Source organism: Syngnathus typhle, linkage group LG8 (genome assembly GCF_033458585.1).
Source record: "Syngnathus typhle isolate RoL2023-S1 ecotype Sweden linkage group LG8, RoL_Styp_1.0, whole genome shotgun sequence".
Lineage (NCBI taxonomy): Eukaryota > Metazoa > Chordata > Actinopteri > Syngnathiformes > Syngnathidae > Syngnathus > Syngnathus typhle.
In genome coordinates this window covers 3,582,694-3,600,953 of record NC_083745.1, presented here as the reverse complement: position 1 = coordinate 3,600,953, position 18,260 = coordinate 3,582,694, and the positions used below count along the sequence as shown (strand labels likewise).

The 18,260-nt window shown below is 44.0% G+C and overlaps 4 protein-coding genes and 1 long non-coding RNA gene across 7 annotated transcripts; 3 read left to right on the top strand and 2 right to left on the bottom strand.

The window, feature by feature from the left end:
* Nucleotides 1-2,178: 2,178 nt before the first annotated feature.
* ccdc93 (coiled-coil domain containing 93) lies at nucleotides 2,179-4,338 on the bottom strand. Its single transcript, XM_061284954.1, has one exon. The coding sequence runs from the start codon at nucleotides 4,275-4,277 to the stop codon at nucleotides 2,394-2,396; it is 1,884 nt and encodes a 627-aa protein (XP_061140938.1). The 5' UTR covers nucleotides 4,278-4,338; the 3' UTR covers nucleotides 2,179-2,393.
* A 234-nt stretch (nucleotides 4,339-4,572) lies between these two features.
* slc25a16 (solute carrier family 25 member 16) lies at nucleotides 4,573-8,747 on the top strand. 2 transcript variants are annotated; one of them, XM_061284965.1, is made up of 11 exons: nucleotides 4,573-4,847; nucleotides 5,006-5,155; nucleotides 5,242-5,334; nucleotides 5,408-5,541; nucleotides 5,630-5,693; nucleotides 5,835-5,956; nucleotides 6,044-6,110; nucleotides 6,177-6,339; nucleotides 6,413-6,481; nucleotides 6,591-6,787; nucleotides 8,615-8,747. In XM_061284965.1, exons 2-10 carry the CDS (start codon nucleotides 5,038-5,040, stop codon nucleotides 6,745-6,747), a joined length of 987 nt encoding a protein of 328 aa, XP_061140949.1. In that variant the 5' UTR covers nucleotides 4,573-4,847; nucleotides 5,006-5,037; the 3' UTR covers nucleotides 6,748-6,787; nucleotides 8,615-8,747. The 2 variants fall into 2 exon arrangements, with proteins under 2 accessions (XP_061140949.1, XP_061140948.1); XM_061284964.1 differs by lacking the exon at nucleotides 8,615-8,747 and having other exon boundaries at nucleotides 6,591-7,998.
* Nucleotides 8,748-8,771: 24 nt separating this feature from the next.
* Nucleotides 8,772-13,792, top strand: LOC133158080 (polyunsaturated fatty acid 5-lipoxygenase-like). The gene is made up of 14 exons (XM_061284953.1): nucleotides 8,772-8,932; nucleotides 10,522-10,720; nucleotides 10,785-10,866; nucleotides 10,927-11,049; nucleotides 11,127-11,233; nucleotides 11,304-11,476; nucleotides 11,542-11,688; nucleotides 11,763-11,966; nucleotides 12,033-12,119; nucleotides 12,191-12,369; nucleotides 12,844-12,965; nucleotides 13,098-13,198; nucleotides 13,269-13,439; nucleotides 13,527-13,792. The coding sequence occupies exons 1-14, from the start codon at nucleotides 8,783-8,785 to the stop codon at nucleotides 13,704-13,706; spliced, it is 2,025 nt and encodes a 674-aa protein (XP_061140937.1). The 5' UTR covers nucleotides 8,772-8,782; the 3' UTR covers nucleotides 13,707-13,792.
* A 409-nt stretch (nucleotides 13,793-14,201) lies between these two features.
* LOC133158079 (polyunsaturated fatty acid 5-lipoxygenase-like) lies at nucleotides 14,202-18,046 on the top strand. Of its 2 annotated transcripts, XM_061284952.1 has the most exons (14): nucleotides 14,203-14,443; nucleotides 14,793-14,991; nucleotides 15,056-15,137; nucleotides 15,198-15,320; nucleotides 15,397-15,503; nucleotides 15,566-15,738; nucleotides 15,925-16,071; nucleotides 16,146-16,349; nucleotides 16,415-16,501; nucleotides 16,918-17,087; nucleotides 17,156-17,277; nucleotides 17,347-17,447; nucleotides 17,534-17,704; nucleotides 17,780-18,046. In XM_061284952.1, the coding sequence occupies exons 1-14, from the start codon at nucleotides 14,297-14,299 to the stop codon at nucleotides 17,957-17,959; spliced, it is 2,013 nt and encodes a 670-aa protein (XP_061140936.1). In that variant the 5' UTR covers nucleotides 14,203-14,296; the 3' UTR covers nucleotides 17,960-18,046. The 2 variants fall into 2 exon arrangements, with proteins under 2 accessions (XP_061140935.1, XP_061140936.1); XM_061284951.1 differs by having other exon boundaries at nucleotides 14,202-14,443; nucleotides 17,156-17,447.
* LOC133158084 (uncharacterized) lies at nucleotides 14,272-14,910 on the bottom strand. The gene is made up of 2 exons (XR_009715129.1): nucleotides 14,770-14,910; nucleotides 14,272-14,675 (listed from the first exon to the last, which is right to left on the bottom strand). It is a non-coding gene; the product is annotated as an uncharacterized LOC133158084 (long non-coding RNA).
* Nucleotides 18,047-18,260: the final 214 nt, after the last annotated feature.

Here is an 18,260-nt window from a genome sequence, read left to right as displayed (position 1 = left end):
AAGCTGGTGGTGCATGACCTAGGAAGACAAAATGAACAGGTGAAAAAAACACAAACAAAAAAAACATGTTTTAAAATCTGTGTATCATTCGCAAGTCTCTATTTTTGGAAATGTCTAAGAAGGAATGGGCAAAAATCTTTTAAAGGCTGCGAACGGAAAAAAAAATGCTATAATAAAATATAATTGGCTCCAGAGAAATTTCCCCATAGTTTTCATAGCATTTTAAAACATGTTCTGGAGCAAATGACTTACTCCGTGTATCACTACCCTACCGGTTATGAGCTTGGTCACTAAATAAATTTTGGGACCACTGTATTTGGATGTTTGAATCCATTGGAAGGAGTAGAATATTGAAAACATGGGGAGAATAATAGAGGCCAGACATGCAATGGTTGGGTAGTTGTGGGATACATTGTGGTAGTTCTCCTCAATTAGTTTATCATCCTAGATTATGATGATCTGCTTTAGCGGACCACATGAGAAAATGTGCTGAGCCAGACTTGGCCCCGGGCCTTTAGTTTTGACACCTGTGATTTTGTTTCTTCTGTGAACCTAACATAAATGTTGTTGGAATGTGGGAGGAAGTTGGAACACAGCACTGGGAGAACACAGGAAGGCCGGCAGCCGGACTCAAACCCAGAACCTCAGAGATGTGAGGCAAGATATGCTAAGCAATCACCCAGGGAGAAGAAGAATATTTTATATTTATTATGAACAACGAGTTAAGGAAAAAAAAAAAAAGAATAACACGCAAAACATATCTGGGGTTAATATTTGGCCACGCCTAACTTGTCTTGTGTCAAAAACGTCGAGTCAAAGATAGATAAGCATAATAAGTTGCTCCAAACGCAAACACGAGCGCTTCCTCCTTGGCGTGAGCAGTTTAAAGGGCAAACACGTTGCCGAGTGGAGCTCGAGGCCAGATCCTGCTGTCGAATGTGCTTATTACAACCTTACAAACGTCCCCCGAGTCCCCCCTTACTCCAATTTTTTTTTTTGCACTTGACCGCCCGCGTTTAAAGCGCCTATTGGGGAAAGGGATAGGGGGGGGGGGGGTACAAAACGCCACTTTCACACGGTTCTGACGCTCGTGTGGGTTTCTTTACGTGTTTTTGACGCAGAAAATTCTTGACATACCAGAGAGAGGGCCACTTGCGCCGTCTGAAGTGCTAATAATACTCCACGGAGACAGCCAGACCTTGTATGCGTTTTCCTTCCTCGGCAAATTTAGCCCACCGCTGCTGATGGTGAGTCGGTCGGCTGCTGGGCTCCCACACCGACGCGCTCATGACAGGCGTGCAGGGAGGCGGGCAGGGGGGGGGGGGGGGACCCAGGTGGCCACGTCGCCGGGCGGTTTGCTCACTTCGCGTTGTCAAAATGTCAAATCCTCTTGTGTCACAGCCTCCGCCAGGGCAGCCCCTCTCGCTCGCTCTCCGCGCTCCTCACTCCCTCCAGCCAGACGCCAACAAGCTTCGGGTTCGGCTCCGGTAGAGCTCGTCGTCTCCGGGCTGGAGGGGAGGTGCGAAAACCAGACACGGATGCCAGCTGTCAGTGGGGCCCGGATCGGAAGTGCGGACGTGTGCGACTGCATTTTCCCGCCACTCCTTCTTATCAAGTGTAAAAGGAAGACAAGTGAAAAAGAATAAATTAGATTTTTTTTTTTTTGTACGAATATATAGATACAATTCACTTTATGAGACCGATGTTGCATATTTTCAAGGGAAAATAGTGTGTTAATGGAACCCTCATCATACATGCTTACTGCATTTTTAGTCATTTTCAAGTCACAATATTAGAGTATATACACACAAAAAGTCAGGGATACGGTTTAATTTGTAAAACATCTTTCTGCACTCGCTAAAATAGCAATTTAGCATTATACATACATTATTATACAATAATAATAAACATTAGTTTGACGCCACCTTGTGGTAACTATGAGTTATTACAAACCTACGTTTGGGATAATTGTTTCTGACGACTGTGCAATCCCAAAATGACGAGCAATTAGTGGAATATTTGAAAATTAAAAAAAGTATACAATTCTACATTCAATATATTGAGTAAAGAAATAGCAGGAGAGTTAATCACTTACCCAGGTGTAGTTGGTAAGGGACATCTTAACTGCAGACAGTTTTACTAACTTAAATAGCGGAAGTAAAAAGAGGACTTAAAAGGTTTTGGAACCCATCAAATCTTTTATTGTTGAAAAGATCAGAGTTTTTTTCCTTGCATTCAACAGATGACAACGAGGATATGACATCATTTAAAAACAAATTAATTCAGTCAAGACTATGACTCAAAAGTGAAGATTACATACATTGTCAATTTATCGATATACGTTTTCATAGATTGCAACCTAATGCACGAACACGCTGTTTGCAATATAACAACTACGATGCTCCTTTTGCTCTCAACTTGGACAGCAGCATTTCGTTCTTTCGACATTCCTCTTGGAAGTCTTTGACGGTTTGGAAGTAAAGCCTCTGGGTGTCGAGCAGCTCCAGGTATTTGTCGTTCAGCTGATCCCTCCTCATTTTGTTCTCCTGCTTCTTCTTCTCCATCTTGATGCGACTCTGTCCGATTCCATCCACTATCTGCTCCATTTGTCTGAGGAACTGCTCCTTGGCGCTCGAAGACGACATGGCTTGCTGGAAGTTGTCATGAATGGAATTCAGCAAATTGACCTCCTTCTCGAGATAAACTTTCTGGTCGTCTAACGTGTTGTACAAAGTGAAGAACTGTTTGGTCTCTTTGTGTGTTGCAGAAACTTGGCAATAGAGTTCAATGAATCTCTTCTGGTACTGTGTGAGTTCTGCACGGCAAGGCACTTCGTCAATCTTTCTCTGCAAAATGGCAATGTCACGATTCCTCCTCGCCATCAGCAGACGGACCTTCTGTAGTTTCTCTCTCTCTGTATTGTGCTGCTTGTCAATCAATTGGTTTCTCTCCTTCTCCTCTACACCGAGTCCCGATGCTGTGCTTAAATTTTCAATACTCTGCTGCAGGCGGATCCTCTCATCTTTACAGTGGGCACGAAACTCCTGTTCTTGAAGTTTCAAGTTTTCATTGGATGTTACCAGGAATCTCAGCTTCTCCAGCACGCTGCCCTCAGCTTGACGTTCGGCGTCCTCTAAAATCATCATCTGCTTCATTAGCGTATCCGACTGCTCTGTGACCTCACGCAGCTTCATCTTGGCCTCGTCGCAACCTTCCTTAACTTGGGTGTGCTGACCTTGCAGCTCAGTATGCTGCTTAATCATCTGCTGGATCTGTTTGTTCAGAGAGGCAACGGCTCGGAGGTGTTGGTGAAGCGGGCCGTACCGCTCGGAAAAATCCTCCGATACCTCCAAATGCTTCTCGGCATACTCCGAAGCTATCAGTTTGATCTCTTCAGACTGTTGCCCCACAATGTAGCCCACCGCGCTAGCTGTCAGTTGACCCTCCTGATTGGCCATGGCGGCCATTGTGTTCATCAGGCTTTTGATGCGTTTCTCCTCAGCCGCCCACTGAACTTCTTCCTCTGTAACCTGTGTCACAGAGTCTTTATTTGACAAGGCCATTTTTTCACCTGGCTTATCTTGTTTGGATTGTTTGCTGAATCCATATCGCCTGCCATATTCCAGCAATGTCGACTGAACCCTGGACTCCTCATCAAGTAGTTCCCCTGCCTCCTTTTGCCTTCTGTATTTCCTCTGTGGTTTGTATACGTCCAGAATATCAAGAACTGTTCCCACTGCCTTGCCTCTTCTCTGATGGAACTCTTCATCCTCTGGAAGGTTGTAGGCCTTCTGGAATTGAGATATGGAATAGGCTCTCACATAGTCGCCCATTTGCTCTCTGGTCTCGATGGCCCGTTTCACTAGCCACTGTATCACTGGGAAAATGTGAATAAAATCAAGCCCTTGGATTTGATGAGGCTCCAGCTGATGAGGACACTTCATTTTGGGCAAAACAGACACAATTTTCTCAGTCAAAGCTATTTTCTGACCGATGGTTGAGTTCTCTTGAAAAAGTAGATCAATGTCAATGTCATAGTTACAGGTGGTGATGCACCAGGTCATCCCGCCGACCACCTTATCAAAAGGTGACAGTCCCTTAATGCGGGCCCGAAAATATCCGGCGGCCAAAAGAAGCTCAAGGATCTCCGCCAGTTTGATGCACTGCTCTTCATCCTCCCGAGCTTCCACCTGAGTAACGTTCACGCCTTGATCTAACTGCGAATTCAACTTTGAGGCAGGCCTCGCTCTATTGAAAACAGAGACAGTCGATGCCATCTTGACTTGGGTTATGTTGTTTGCTTCGTCGTCTTCTTCCGCTTCGTCTTCTTTTTTGTAAGGCCGGTTCGCATCTGATAAATAAGATGCATTACCGCCACCTATCGTTCTGGAGCGCGGGTCCAAGTACGAATGTTACAAAGAAAAGGGAAAATGAAATTCTTTATTTTTAATTTTTAATCAAAAACAGTTTTAATTTGATCTTCTTCAGTCCGTAGCCGTTAAAGACCACATCTCATCTTTTGTGTCTGGTTTTAGAACGTAAACATGACTACCGAGGCTGGACAAAGTGACGTCATCTTACGTCACTAATGTGCGCTCGTAAAGCAAGAGCGAAGGGCACTCTTCTCCCGGTCCGGTATTAACGTGAAGCTCTAAAACGTCGCTAAATTTTCTACTTTGACAGATTTTGGAGTCAGATCATGAATATTTGCCGACACTTATGTTTGCAACCCCAGCGTGTCATGTGAGCTAGCGTCGTGTTGAGGAACAAGGTGACGGAGAAATTACTTTCCTGAGGAACATTTGTTCTATCGACCTTCCACGTTGCTACGTTCAGAATGTAATAACGTAAGTACATCTTTATATTTTATAGTATATATAACGGACGGATTTGATTACTCAACACAAAATAATCCTGATTTATATGATAAATGACGGTAAATAATGTGGACAGTGCTTATGATAACAACAATATTAAAAGTGATATGTCCATTTTTGATTGATAGCGCTGCATGCGGAGAATTTGTGAACATCCAGGATGACATCGGAGGCTGCTGCTGCTCCTGCTGCTACTGCTACTGTCTCCACACCTTCAGCCTTAAGCAGCACTCCAGTCCGAGTAGACTACTACTGGCTCCGCTCCTTTGTTGCAGGAGGTAGGGACCTGACACAATGATTAAATATATCTTTTGCTTAAAGGCTTATATTGCTTAAATAAATACATTTGACTCCTCTGCCGTAGGTGTCGCAGGATGCTGTGCCAAGACTACAATCGCTCCTCTAGACCGAGTAAAGATTCTGCTTCAGGCCCAGAATCCCCACTATAAACACCTGGGTAATATATCTACAAATAAGAATTCGATTATAGTTGTAGAATTTATAGCATCATTACGCTTCTTCCTGCACAGGCGTGTTTTCCACTCTAAAGGCCGTCCCAAAAAAAGAAGGCTACCGTGGCTTGTATAAGGGCAATGGAGCTATGATGGTGAGGATATTTCCTTATGGCGCAATCCAGTTCATGGCCTTCGACAATTATAAAAAGGTAAATGTGACGTTTTTATATAAAAGAAAAATGGGATGCACTTAATGATCAATTTGCACCTCGACATACATTTTCATTTGCTCAACAGTTGCTCAATAAACAACTTGGGATCTCCGGACCTATTCATCGCCTAATGGCTGGATCCATGGCAGGTCAGAAAATCATTTTTGCTGTTTTTCTGCTCCAACCCAAACAATGAAATCAATCAATTTAGCACCATCTAGTGGTAACTTGCTGTTGTTAGGTTTTAATGCATTGCTAGTGTAATAAATGCCTTACTGGTTTGTTGTCAGGTATGACAGCGGTGATATGCACCTATCCACTGGATGTCGTTCGAGCCAGACTTGCTTTCCAGGTGACTGGGTATCATCGCTACACTGGAATCGCCAATGCCTTCCACACCATCTATCTGAAGGTCAGCTGCTGGATAAAAAAAAGTGCATCGTATAAGGTTGTGAATTTTTTGAATGCCACATTATGCTTTTTTTGTATTTTGGCACAGGAGGGGGGATTCTCGGGCTTCTACCGGGGACTCACCCCAACCCTCATTGGAATGGCCCCTTACGCAGGTGATTGTTCTCATCAGGATGTGTCTTGGTACCTCAACTTACAAATCTGAATCTGAAAACACGCAGGTTTCTCCTTCTTCACCTTCGGGACTTTGAAAAGCCTCGGCTTGAAACATTTCCCAGAGACGCTGGGACGGCCGTCCTCGGACAACCCTGACGTCCTGGTTCTTAAAACCAAAGTCAACCTGCTGTGTGGAGGCATCGCCGGTGCCATCGCTCAGACGATATCGTAAGAGTGGACTACTTCCACCTAACGTGAGCGGTGACCGATTGGCAGCTAAGTCTTTTTTTGGTCTCACCAGCTATCCCTTGGATGTGGCAAGGAGAAGAATGCAGCTCGGTTCTGTGCTTCCTGACGCGCACAAGTGTGTGTAAGTACCACCGTCACCGAGCCCTTCTTTAGGACTCCTCAAACATCTCCATAAAAAGCACACATTCCACACACGACTAATATCCTCCATCTTTTGTGCATCCAAACAGCTCCCTGAGCAAGACTCTGTCCTACGTCTACACCGAGTACGGCATCAAGAACGGCCTGTACCGAGGCCTCTCGCTCAACTACATCCGCTGCGTGCCCTCTCAGGCTGTGGCCTTCACAACCTACGAATTCATGAAGCAACTCCTCCACCTCAACTAGAGGCCGCGTCACTCATCCGACTCGGGCGGATGCTTGCTCGGTATGTCTTAAACTCCTCAGAGCGGAGTGAATCTTGTTATGCTGTGTGCGGCGGGAAAGACTTTTCCCCAAATTATTGTACCACAGTGGTGCTTCGACTTAAGATTTTAATTTGTTCCGAACAACAAAATGTTTGTAATGTGTTTTTTTATTACGAAAAAAACTGTCCTCTGATGTATTGTACTTGATGAAAACATAGAATGTAAAAGAATCAAACTAAACGATATTTGCATCATGATTTAGTGCTTAAATTCCTTGGCCACTAGGGGGCATCATAGATACATGAGAAGAAAACAATCAGCTGCAGACGGGGATAAAGAATATATGCTCATGAGTGTTGTCATTATATTTCAATTATTTACTTTTTACAATTCTCACAGATTGATGCGAGTTTCGTTAGCCCCTTTTGGGCCTTTTGCATTGTGTTAGCATTTTGCTAGGTGGCTTACATGAGTTGAGTGGTTTGTTTGAATACACTACGTACAGTGAGTCTGTTTTATGTTTAGTCTTATATTACGTTTCAACAAGGACAAATTTTTGCTAGCAACTCCACACAAAAAAATCCAAGCGGCGGCTTATGTGCTGAAAAACTCCTAAGTCAGGCTACCGTTTTATACAACAGGCAGCTGGAAACAAGCGTAACACGAGCAAATGATCGACTGTAGCAAACAACATAAAATCCACACATTTTATTGTATTTTTGTTATGAGTTTGATACACTGGAAGCTGATTAAATGTTTGCAGTATTTATGATTCAGGGCTTTATAAATGTGTAAAGGGTGCAAGTGCTATAGTTGCCTTGTCTTGTCTACAAACAGTATACTCCTTTTTTTAAACAATGTCTCTTAAAATAATGTTTGATGCCAAACTTTGAATAGAACAGTATCATGATTTGTTTTGTCACGCACACGGATGTTGTGCATATAATCACCTGCAATTCCAGGATCACCGTACATATAGATTTTCGTACGTGCTATGATTTTTCTTGTTGACGTCTATATTTGGATCTGTGATGAATGTACTAGATCCGACATGTCCGCGTCGGGCGATGGTCTGAAAGGTGGAAAAATTGCACTTTTATCGGTTTACTTCTGTTATTTATTGACTTAGCTACATGCTGCTACTGAGTGGCGACTTTGCTTACAGAAATTATGTGGTTTACAGTTGTAGCTGGAGAAAGTCATGCAAATAAAACAGAGTATATGTACCGTATATGTTTTTATTATTCTATTCACTTTTTTATGGCAAATCCTGGAAATGATCATCAAATTTAGCAATTTTTTTTTGGAAAGTTTTATCAAGACTTGGCACAAATTGTACGTTAGAAAAATTTGGCACGTCATCAAACAAAGTAGTAAATCCCGTTTATGCCATTTTGCACGTTTTGGTTGAACATTTTATTTTTTTATATATACGCTATCTAATTCTCTGGTTTTACGTGTTACTTTTACTTCAACTGGCAGCTTGAAGCAAGCATGCTTTGCCTCTTTTTTTGGGGGAGCCGTGCATAACAACGGGTACTAAGGATTACTTTAAAAAGTATCTCTATTAAGTTTAAGTATTTTTGAATCAAATTAAGTGTGGCTATTTTTTACACAGGGATTCACTGTATTCCGGAAGATTTAGTAATGGTCACCAGCCCATATGGACTGTACTTTGAATATTTGCATCGAACATACAACCAGGCATTGTCCAGTGTCACATCCATTTGACTCGTAAATTTGAGGCTTCGATTAAACACACCCATTTTAGTTCGTAAAAGCAAACGCGTGTGTGCGCCCAGGTTGAATATTATCCCCGTAACTTACCGCCCACGTCTGCTTTACAGAGTTCCACATTCCTGTGGCATTTGTGTAAGAGAAGTGTGGACATCTGAAGAAAAGCGAGAAGTTCGCTTTTACCACCCGACAGACGTGACGGCTGAAAGGCTCAATTTGATGGGTTACGGAATCCATCATTTTAATCAAGAAGAGTCTTTTTTGGAGTCTTTCCATCAATGCCGTCGTATACTGTGACCGTCGCCACGGGGAGCCAGTGGTTTGCGGGGACGGATGACTACATCTACATAACACTGGTTGGTACTGAGAGATGCAGCGAGAAGACTCTGCTGGACAAGCCTCTGTATAATGATTTTGAGAGGGGTGCGGTAAGTGAGTCTATATTATCGAAAATGTACATCTGAAACTAGCTTCACATCATGGTTGGAATGCTAAAAGAGGAAGATACATCGGCAGAGGGAGTGATGACATTTTAACCGACCCATTGCACACCTGAGCCAAGCAATAGCGTTGTTTGTAGACTCTAAAGCTGGGGGGTCAGAGCAAATAAATCTCATTATATAGTATAGGCTACACAACAAAATGATAAACTAGTTTTGAAATTGAGTAAAAACTGTTCAAATATTTGAAAAAGATGAATATTTTTTTTTTTTTTAATTGAAGACAATTTCTCATTTTGATATTGACACAAAGTTGCTCTAGAGCAGGGGTCCCCAAACTTTTTCCTGTGAGGGCCACATAACCTTTCCCTTCTCTGATGGCGGGCCGGTGGCAGTTTGTAACAGAAAAAGTGTGACGATCGTAGGGGAGCTTAAAAAAATTATTGTTTTCCAGAAAGCCACACATAACCAAATAACGGTTATTTAATAACCCTTTCCAGGTTCTTTACAGAAAAAAAGTCAGGAAACAAATAATAACACTATTAATGAAATAAATAATAACTAAACCCTCTCTGAGTTCTTCACAGAAAAAACAGGAAATAAATAACTAAATAACTCTCTCTGGGTTCTTCATAGAAAAAAAAACATGGAACATTAACTTTCTGTTGTGCCATGCACAATCTTAACAGATAAAAGTTCAGCTCAGTTGTCAGAGCAGAACCTCTCTGACACATATGAGCAGTCTCTTAAAGTTCTTGTGTTCCTTCCTTATAATCCTTTTGTAGGTTCCAGTAGGCTTGTAGACACTGCTGTCTTTTTTGTTAAAGTTTGATAGTGCGTCATAGTCTGGAGTAAAATTTGTTGTGGCAATTCTTAGGCGAGATCCGAGGTGTTGGTCCGTTTACCTCGATCTGTGACGGGTAGATGTTGACGTTCATGTGGCTGAACGTCACGTCGCGTACGTCGAGCCAAATTGGCAACTCTTTTAAACGCTCGGCACTGCTTTACTTGGGCGACATTTTAACGGAAGGATTCCAGGGGAAGGTTTGTGGGTGGCTTTAGCGCAAAACTGCATCTGAAAGCTCAGCGCGCAAATTACAAGAATGCTGTCGTCACAGCCCACGCTCTAAATTCGGGACTGATACAAATAGAGCGCGAGTGCGCCATGTCCGTACACGCACTTGTGAGTGTGCACCGAGCTTTCTGACACGGCTTCCGGTAGTAAATGCGCAGGCGAGCGCTTCCCCATCTACTGGGGAAACGCAGTCATTGCAGGCAAAATGAGCAAAAAAAAAAAAAAAGTTTAATAATACAATTTATTCAGGGTTGGCGGGCCAGATTAAACGGTCCCGCGGGCCGTATCCGGCCCGCGGGCCGTAGTTTGGTGACCCCTGCTCTAGAGCAAAGTAATGAAACATTTGTGTTTGTTTTTCGATTTGATGGATGGCATAAAAGGTATTTTATGGGAGGGAGGGGCCCAAATGAGGAGTGGGAGAGTAAAGTATGATCGATTTTGCTCCACTGAGGTGAAATGAAATATGGACCACTTTTGTTTTTTTTCCCACAATTGCTCACAGGTGGATTCCTACCTGGTGAGGGTGGATGAGAACTTGGGTGAGCTTGCGTTGGTGAAGCTGGAGAAGAGGAAGTACTGGGTGCATGACGACTGGTACTGCAGCAACATCTCAGTGAAGACTCCCGGCGGAGACATCGTGGAGTTCCCGTGCTACCGCTGGCTGGTAGACGACAAGGAAGTGGTGCTGCGGGATGGCCGAGGTAAAATCACAAAGGGTGGAGGTTAGCTCGGTTCATTCCATCACATTTTTATTTGCTTGGTTAGCTCGCCTGCCTCAGGATGATAACACGAGTCTCGTCAAGCAGCACAGGAAAACCGAACTGGAAATGCGGCAAAAACTTTTCAGGTATGCTTTGTCTGCCGGCCGACGCTATGTTTGGTCTCAAATTGAATTTCGGAACTTTAGATGGACGGAGTGGCGACCCGGCATTCCCATGAGCATAGATGCTAACAGACACCAGGACTTGCCTCGGGACATCCAGTTTGACAGTGAGAAGGGAGTCGATTTCGTACTGAACTACAGCAAAGCGTACGTATTCCCTCAAATCGTCAACTGGACCGCATGAAATTCCAAACTTGGTCATTGATCAAAAAAAACATTTCCAGAATCGAGAACCTGTTTGTGAACCACTTCATGCACATGTTCCAGACTTCCTGGAGCGACTTTGGCGATTTTGGGAAGATCTTTATGAGAATTAAAAATACAATCTCAGGTCAGCCTGAAATGTTTCTCGGGGTTGTTCTCATTGAGCTTCTCTCACGTGTTATTTTCTAACACACCAGAGTACGTGATGCAACATTGGCAAGAGGATTTCATGTTCGGCTACCAATTCCTCAACGGCTGCAATCCTGTCGTCATCCAAAAGATCTCCAAACTTCCTGACAAGTTTCCTGTCACCGATGAAATGGTCGCAGTTAGTCTGGAGAGACACTTGACTCTTGAAGACGAAGTTAAGGTAGAGTAACAATCTACATACCTACGGACTTATCTGACCCGTTTCTGTAAACCTTGCACTTCCAGGCGGGGAACATCTACATGGTGGACTACGAAGTGTTAGACGGTATCAGACCCAACTGCACGGATCCGTGTACGCTGCAATACTTGGCGGCTCCCATCTGTCTTCTGTACAAGAACACAGACAACAAAATCCTTCCGATCGCCATACAGGTCTTAAACGGGTCCTCTGGTCTTAAATTGATCCAACACCCGCCTCGGTTTCCTTACTTCTGCTCGTCTCCCAGTTGGGTCAGACTCCCGGCGAGGACTACCCCATCTTCCTGCCCACGGACAGTCCACACGATTGGCTCCTGGCAAAGATCTGGGTGCGCTCGGCCGATTTCCAACACCACCAGACGGTCACGCACCTGCTCAGGACGCATCTGATCTCAGAGATGTTTGCTGTCGCCATGTTCAGGCATCTCCCCGCCGTCCACCCAGTCTATAAGGTAAGACCCTCATTAATGAATCGATGGGTGAGCTGATAGTTGACTAACGAGTTTGTTGATCCGTAGCTACTTATTCCCCACATCCGATTCACCATCGCCATCAACACCAAAGCGAGAGAACAGCTCATCTGCGAGTGTGGTATCTTTGACAAGGTAAGTGTGTGGAGCATCTTCCAAACCAAGACAGATGATCCCTAAGAACAGTTTGTTGTGTTTCCGACAAGGCAAATGCCACCGGCGGAGGCGGTCACGTGCAGCTGGTTCGGAAGGCCACGAAAGCCCTGACCTTCAGGTCTCTCTGCTTTCCCGACATGATCAAATCTCGTGGGGTAGACAGCAAGCAAGAGCTGCCCACTTACTTCTACAGAGACGACGGCTACAAAGTGTGGGAAGCCACCAAGAGGTGAGGAGCGGATAGAGCGGGGACTTAACCGAAATAATGCGAGTTTGAATGTGATTGGTTGATTCTGAACAGTCACACCTCCAGTTTGTGACTAAACAACGGCAGCTAACTAAATCATTGTACCGACGTCATTAGAACTAACCGAAGCAAAGTCAAAAATACGACAGGAAAAGCCCACAAGAACATCTGAACTTTATTTCTTTAAATGTATTTATATTTACATTCATTTATACAATGTATTTATTCATATTTATTTTTATCGAGTTCTATTTATTTATTCATTGATAATGATTTATTTTAAAGTATTTATTTATATGTAGTTTTTTTTTTTATTTAGTGGGAGGTACGTAGGTCACATTAAGGGTATATAAAATTTGAAAATAATATCGATCACTTTTTTTGTCACAAAAAAACAATCTCATCTGATCAGGGGTGTGCAGACTTGTTCTATCCACTCAATTGTGTCTTTTGCAGCTTTGTATCAGACGTGGTCACCATTTACTACAGCAGCAACGAGAAGGTGCAGGAAGATGAGGAAATCCAGGCCTTTGCGAAAGACGTGTGCACTTTCGGCATGCAGGACTTTGACTCGTGCGGTAGGTCGAGCTAAAAAAAATAAAAAACGTGCACGGCGGGAACAAACAATCTCAAAAAGTGAGGAAGTAGCCTTCCTGAGTTTGGTCACCGTGTCGGAATGCGTTTCACAAGTCTTTGCCGATTCTCAACAGGGTTCCCCAAGGCGTTGAAATCTCGCGAGGAGCTCATCGAGTACTTGACCGTCATCGTGTTCACCGCGTCGGCTCAACACGCGGCCGTCAATTTCGGACAGGTATGTCCCTTTCTCTTCATTACAGACATTGAGAAAGATTTCGATTTGGAATCTGTCTTCATACGTAAAGTACGACTGGTGTTCGTGGATTCCCAACGCTCCGTCCACCATGCGGCGGCCTCCCCCCACACGGAAGGGTTTGGCCAACATCACCCTGATCATGGACAGCCTTCCGGACCGAGGACGCTCCAGCTGGCACCTGGGGGCCGTCTGGGCCCTCAGCCAGTATCAGGAAAATGAGGTGTGTGTTACTGACATACGGTAAATCGTATCTATAAATAAAGAGAAGATTAACTTCTTACACTCGGCGTCTTCTCGCATCCCGTAGCTCTACTTGGGAATGTACCCAGACGAGCACTTCATCGAGAAGCCGGTGAAGATGGCCATGGAGAAATTCAGGAAGAGCCTGGCAGAGATCAGCAGCGCCATCAAGACCAGGAACCAGGGAAAGAAACTGCCCTACTACAACATGTCCCCCGATCAAATCCCCAACAGTGTCGCTGTCTGAGGGACGGACGTGCTTGTTTATATTGTGTCCAAACATTTGCTCATTGTCAGAAATGCAAAGAATAAAATGACAAACTTACCTTTAAACAGCTTTGGGCCGATTCACTTCTGAATAGCAATGATTCTCAAAGAGAAAAAAAAAAGAATCATTATATTAAATGTACAAACTGTGCACAATATTATTTATTTATGATTATTTATTAATATTATATTTATTTTGTATTTATTTATTCATCGTATATTTATTTAATTTATTTATATGGTTTATTATGGTACAAATTATCAATTCAATTTCCCCCATTTTTATATATTAGTGATATTTCGGTAATTTTGCATAAGTGAAATACAACAACCGTGAATACACTTTTGAATTTCCCTGTATGGAGTTGTTAGCATTTATTCAAAGCCTACTGTCTATTTTAGGACAAATAATTTCATCAGATCCTGAACTATCAAATTTCCTCCAGCCCTTTCTGGAATTTTTAGGGAGGGACTGGGGGGGGGGGGGAGACTCCAGTCGAACGGCAGTTCCTCATCTGTTTACTCCAGACTTTTTCGACGATAGGAGCGTTTCCATCCAGCGTGGCAACAATGGCGTATGTCGTGCGTGTGGCGACGGGAACTCAAGGCAAGTCGGGGACTGATAACTCCATCGCCGTAACACTGGTGGGCACTGAGGGCTGCAGCCAGAAGACTCAGCTGGACAAACTTTGGCACAATGACTTTGAGCAGGGATCGGTAGGTGGCATTTTCAGACAATCTGCAACATCATATTTTCAAAAGGACCTTTTATGGAGTATGAACCAAGTCGGAAACATCTGCTGCCGTCATGTTACATTCCAGAAACATTGCCTTTTCAAATAACCATCTTATTTTTTTAGGGGGCACTCCTTTTTTTGATCCGCACAAAGTAACTTATTAAACGGTTCAGTACTTGCCAGGAATTCTTCTTTGATCAAAGGATGATTTCCTGGTAAGGCAAGATAGATTCCAATTTACTTCCTTGAATTTCTTATATTAGGTCACAATTGACAGACGCTTGAGGGACACCATAACTAGCATACCTCTGAAAGCCTTTTGTTCACAGGTGGAGTTCTACCCAGTGGAGGTGCAGAAGAACCTGGGTGAGATTGTCTTAATAAAGCTGGAGAAGCAAAAATACCTGGTACAGGACGACTGGTACTGCAGGTACGTTTCGGTCGAGACTCCCAGCGGAGACATCGTGGTCTTCCCGTGCTACCGTTGGCTGGTGGATGACAAAGAAGTGGTGCTGCGGGATGGCCGAGGTAAAATCACAAAGGGTGGAGGTTAGCTCGGTTCATTCCATCACATTTTTATTTGCTTGGTTAGCTCGCCTGCCTCAGGATGATAAGACGAGTCTGGTCAAGCAGCACAGGAAAACCGAACTGGAAATGCGTCAAAAAAATTACAGGTATGCTTTGTCTGCCGGCCGACGCTATGTTTGGTGTCAAATTGAATTTCGGAACTTTAGATGGAAGGAGTGGCAACCCGGCTTTCCCATGAGCATAGATGCTAACAGACACCATGACTTGCCTCGGGACATCCAGTTTGACAGTGAGAAGGGAGTTGATTTCAAACTAAACTTCAACAAAGCGTACGTATTCCCTCAAGTAGTCAACTGGCCCACGTGAAATTAACAACTCGGTCATTGATAAATAAAATAATTCCAGAATCCAGAACCTGCTTTTGAACCGCTTCATGAACATGTTCCAGTCATCCTGGGACAGCATTGACCATTTTAAGAAGATCTTTTTCAGCATTCGAAATGCACCCTCAGGTCAGTCTCAGATGTCTATTCTGTAATTATTTCACATTTCATTTCAATTACTTACACTCTAGAGTACGTGATGCAACACTGGAAAGAGGATTTCGTGTTCAGCTACCAGTTCTTAAACGGCTGCAATCCTGTCCTTATCAAAAAGATCTCCAAACTTCCCGACAAGTTTCCTGTGACCAATGAAATGGTCACTGTCAGTCTGGAGAGACACTTGACTCTTGAACAGGAAGTAAAGGTAAACTCAGGGATGGCACGACTATCATGTCCCCCAAATTCAGTTCTTTGCCCCTTTCCTGTTTATCATTTCTCAGATAATCCCATCGTGGTTTCCGCTACGATGACATTTAGCTGTTTTCCAGCAAATTCTCAAACAGGTTCCATGAATCCACCAATAAATCTCCGGCTTCAATCGTTGCTCCAGGCAGGTAACATCTACATGGTGGACTATGAAGTGTTGGATGGCATCAAAGCAAACGATACAGACCCGAAGACCCCGCAGTATATGGCTGCTCCCATTTGTCTTCTGTACAAGAACACACAGAACGACATCCTGCCGATAGCCATACAGGTCTTAAACGTGTCCTCTGGTCTTAAATTACTCCAACACCCGCATCGCTTACCTTACTTCTGCCCATCTCCCAGTTGGGTCAGACTCCCGGCGAGGACAACCCCATCTTCCTGCCTACGGACAGTCAGCATGACTGGCTCCTGGCAAAAATCTGGGTCCGCTCGGCCGACTTCCAGCACCATCAGACGGCCACGCACCTGCTCAGGACACATTTGATCTCAGAGATGTTTGCTATCGCCATGTTCAGACAGCTTCCCGCCGTCCACCCCATCTATAAGGTGAAAACTCTTCATTGGACTGACCGAAAGACTGAAAGCTAGCAATTGATGTGCTCCTTTCACAGCTGCTCATTCCACACGTGCGTTTCACCATCGCTATCAACACCAAGGCCAGAGAAGAACTCATCTGTGAACGTGGTCTCTTTGATAAGGTACGTTTTTTGTAAAGCACTGATAGATAACCTTAAACCAAGTCAATTTTGTCCTGGTAATAATTCTGGAGATGTCATACAAACTTGACTGAAACAGTAATGCTTCAAAGGCATAATTGGGGTACAGGTTTGGCCCCTCAGGCTTTGAAGCCTCAGAGAATTGGGGTACAGGTTTGGCCCCTCAGGCTTTGAAGCCTCAGAGAAGGCACGGGTTCTGAAGATTTGGGGACAGACCACAGATTGTGAGAGACTGGAAAGGAAACACCTGAGCATTGTAGGACCAGGGACAAGACCGAGTACTCAGATACAGGTTCAAGTTTTGTAAAACTGTCGACACATCGATATGTGGACTCATTTAACTTGGGAGGTCTCAAGGTTTCGAGTCCATATTCTTTTCTTGCTTCCCACATGTCAAGGCAAATGCTACAGGTGGAGGTGGTCATGTGCAACTGATTCAAAAGACCATGAAGACCCTAACCTTCAGGTCCCTCTGCTTCCCTGATATGATCAAAGCTCGCGGCATGGAGGAGGTGCCGAACTACTTCTACAGAGACGACGGGCACAAGGTGTGGGAGGCCACCAAGAGGTGAGGACCATTTTGGGGAACAACAAGTGTTATTTGGTTCTCTGTACATGATTTGGATCTTCTGGTAGCTTTGTGTCAGATGTGGTTAGCATTTACTACAGCAGCGATGAGAAAGTGCAGGGAGACGACGAAATCCAGGCCTTCGTTAAAGATGTGTGCGACAACGGTATGAAAGACTTCCATCACTGCGGTGGGTATACCCTGACGTACATCTTGGACCGCAGAAGTTACTTTGGTGACAAACAATCTTTCGGTGCAGGGTTCCCCAGATCACTTGAATCCCGTGAGGAACTGATCGAATACCTGACCATCATCGTGTTCACTGCTTCAGCCCAACACGCGGCCGTCAACTTTGGACAGGTACGATACAGACTGGTGATCTCTAATGAATATATTTCGATTCATTGACCGATGAATTTTTTGGCCCAAACATTGGACTCCAAAAGTACGACTGGTATTCCTGGATTCCAAACACTCCGTCTACCATGCGGCAGCCACCGCCTGATCGGAAGGGTTTGGCAAGCATAACCCTGATCATGGACAGTCTCCCGGATCGTGGACGTTCCAGCTGGCACTTGGGGGCCGTCTGGGCGCTCAGTCAGTACCAGGACAACGAGGTAAGAGTGCCCTTCGGCACATCAGCACCAAAGCAAACCTGCCTTCACTTGCACACATTCCTTTGCATCTTACAGCTCTACTTGGGAATGTACCCCGAAGAGCACTTCCTGGAAAAGCCGGTGAACGCTCCCATGGAGATGTTCAGGAAGAGCCTGGCAGAGATAAGCAGCGCTATCAAGACGAGGAACCAGGAACTGAAAATTCCCTACGACTACATGTCCCCTGACAGGATACCAAACAGTGTGGCTGTTTAAATTCTCCAAAGTTCAAACAATTTTTCTATATATGAAATTAAGAAACTGTAGTAACCAAATGACCTTCGAATAAAACCATCTAAAATACTTCATTACAAGTCAAATTAACTCACATCGAGGTTATTAGAGTTCACGAAAACTAAGGAAATAAGCTAAAATAGGAAAGAATATTTTCAGAAACAAAATTAAAATGACATATTTACGACTTTATTCAAAGTACTCTCAAGACTATCATGGTAGGCTCGTAAACGACATTTTAAAGACTCATTCCTGGCTCCAGAAAAATATAAAGTCCATAAAC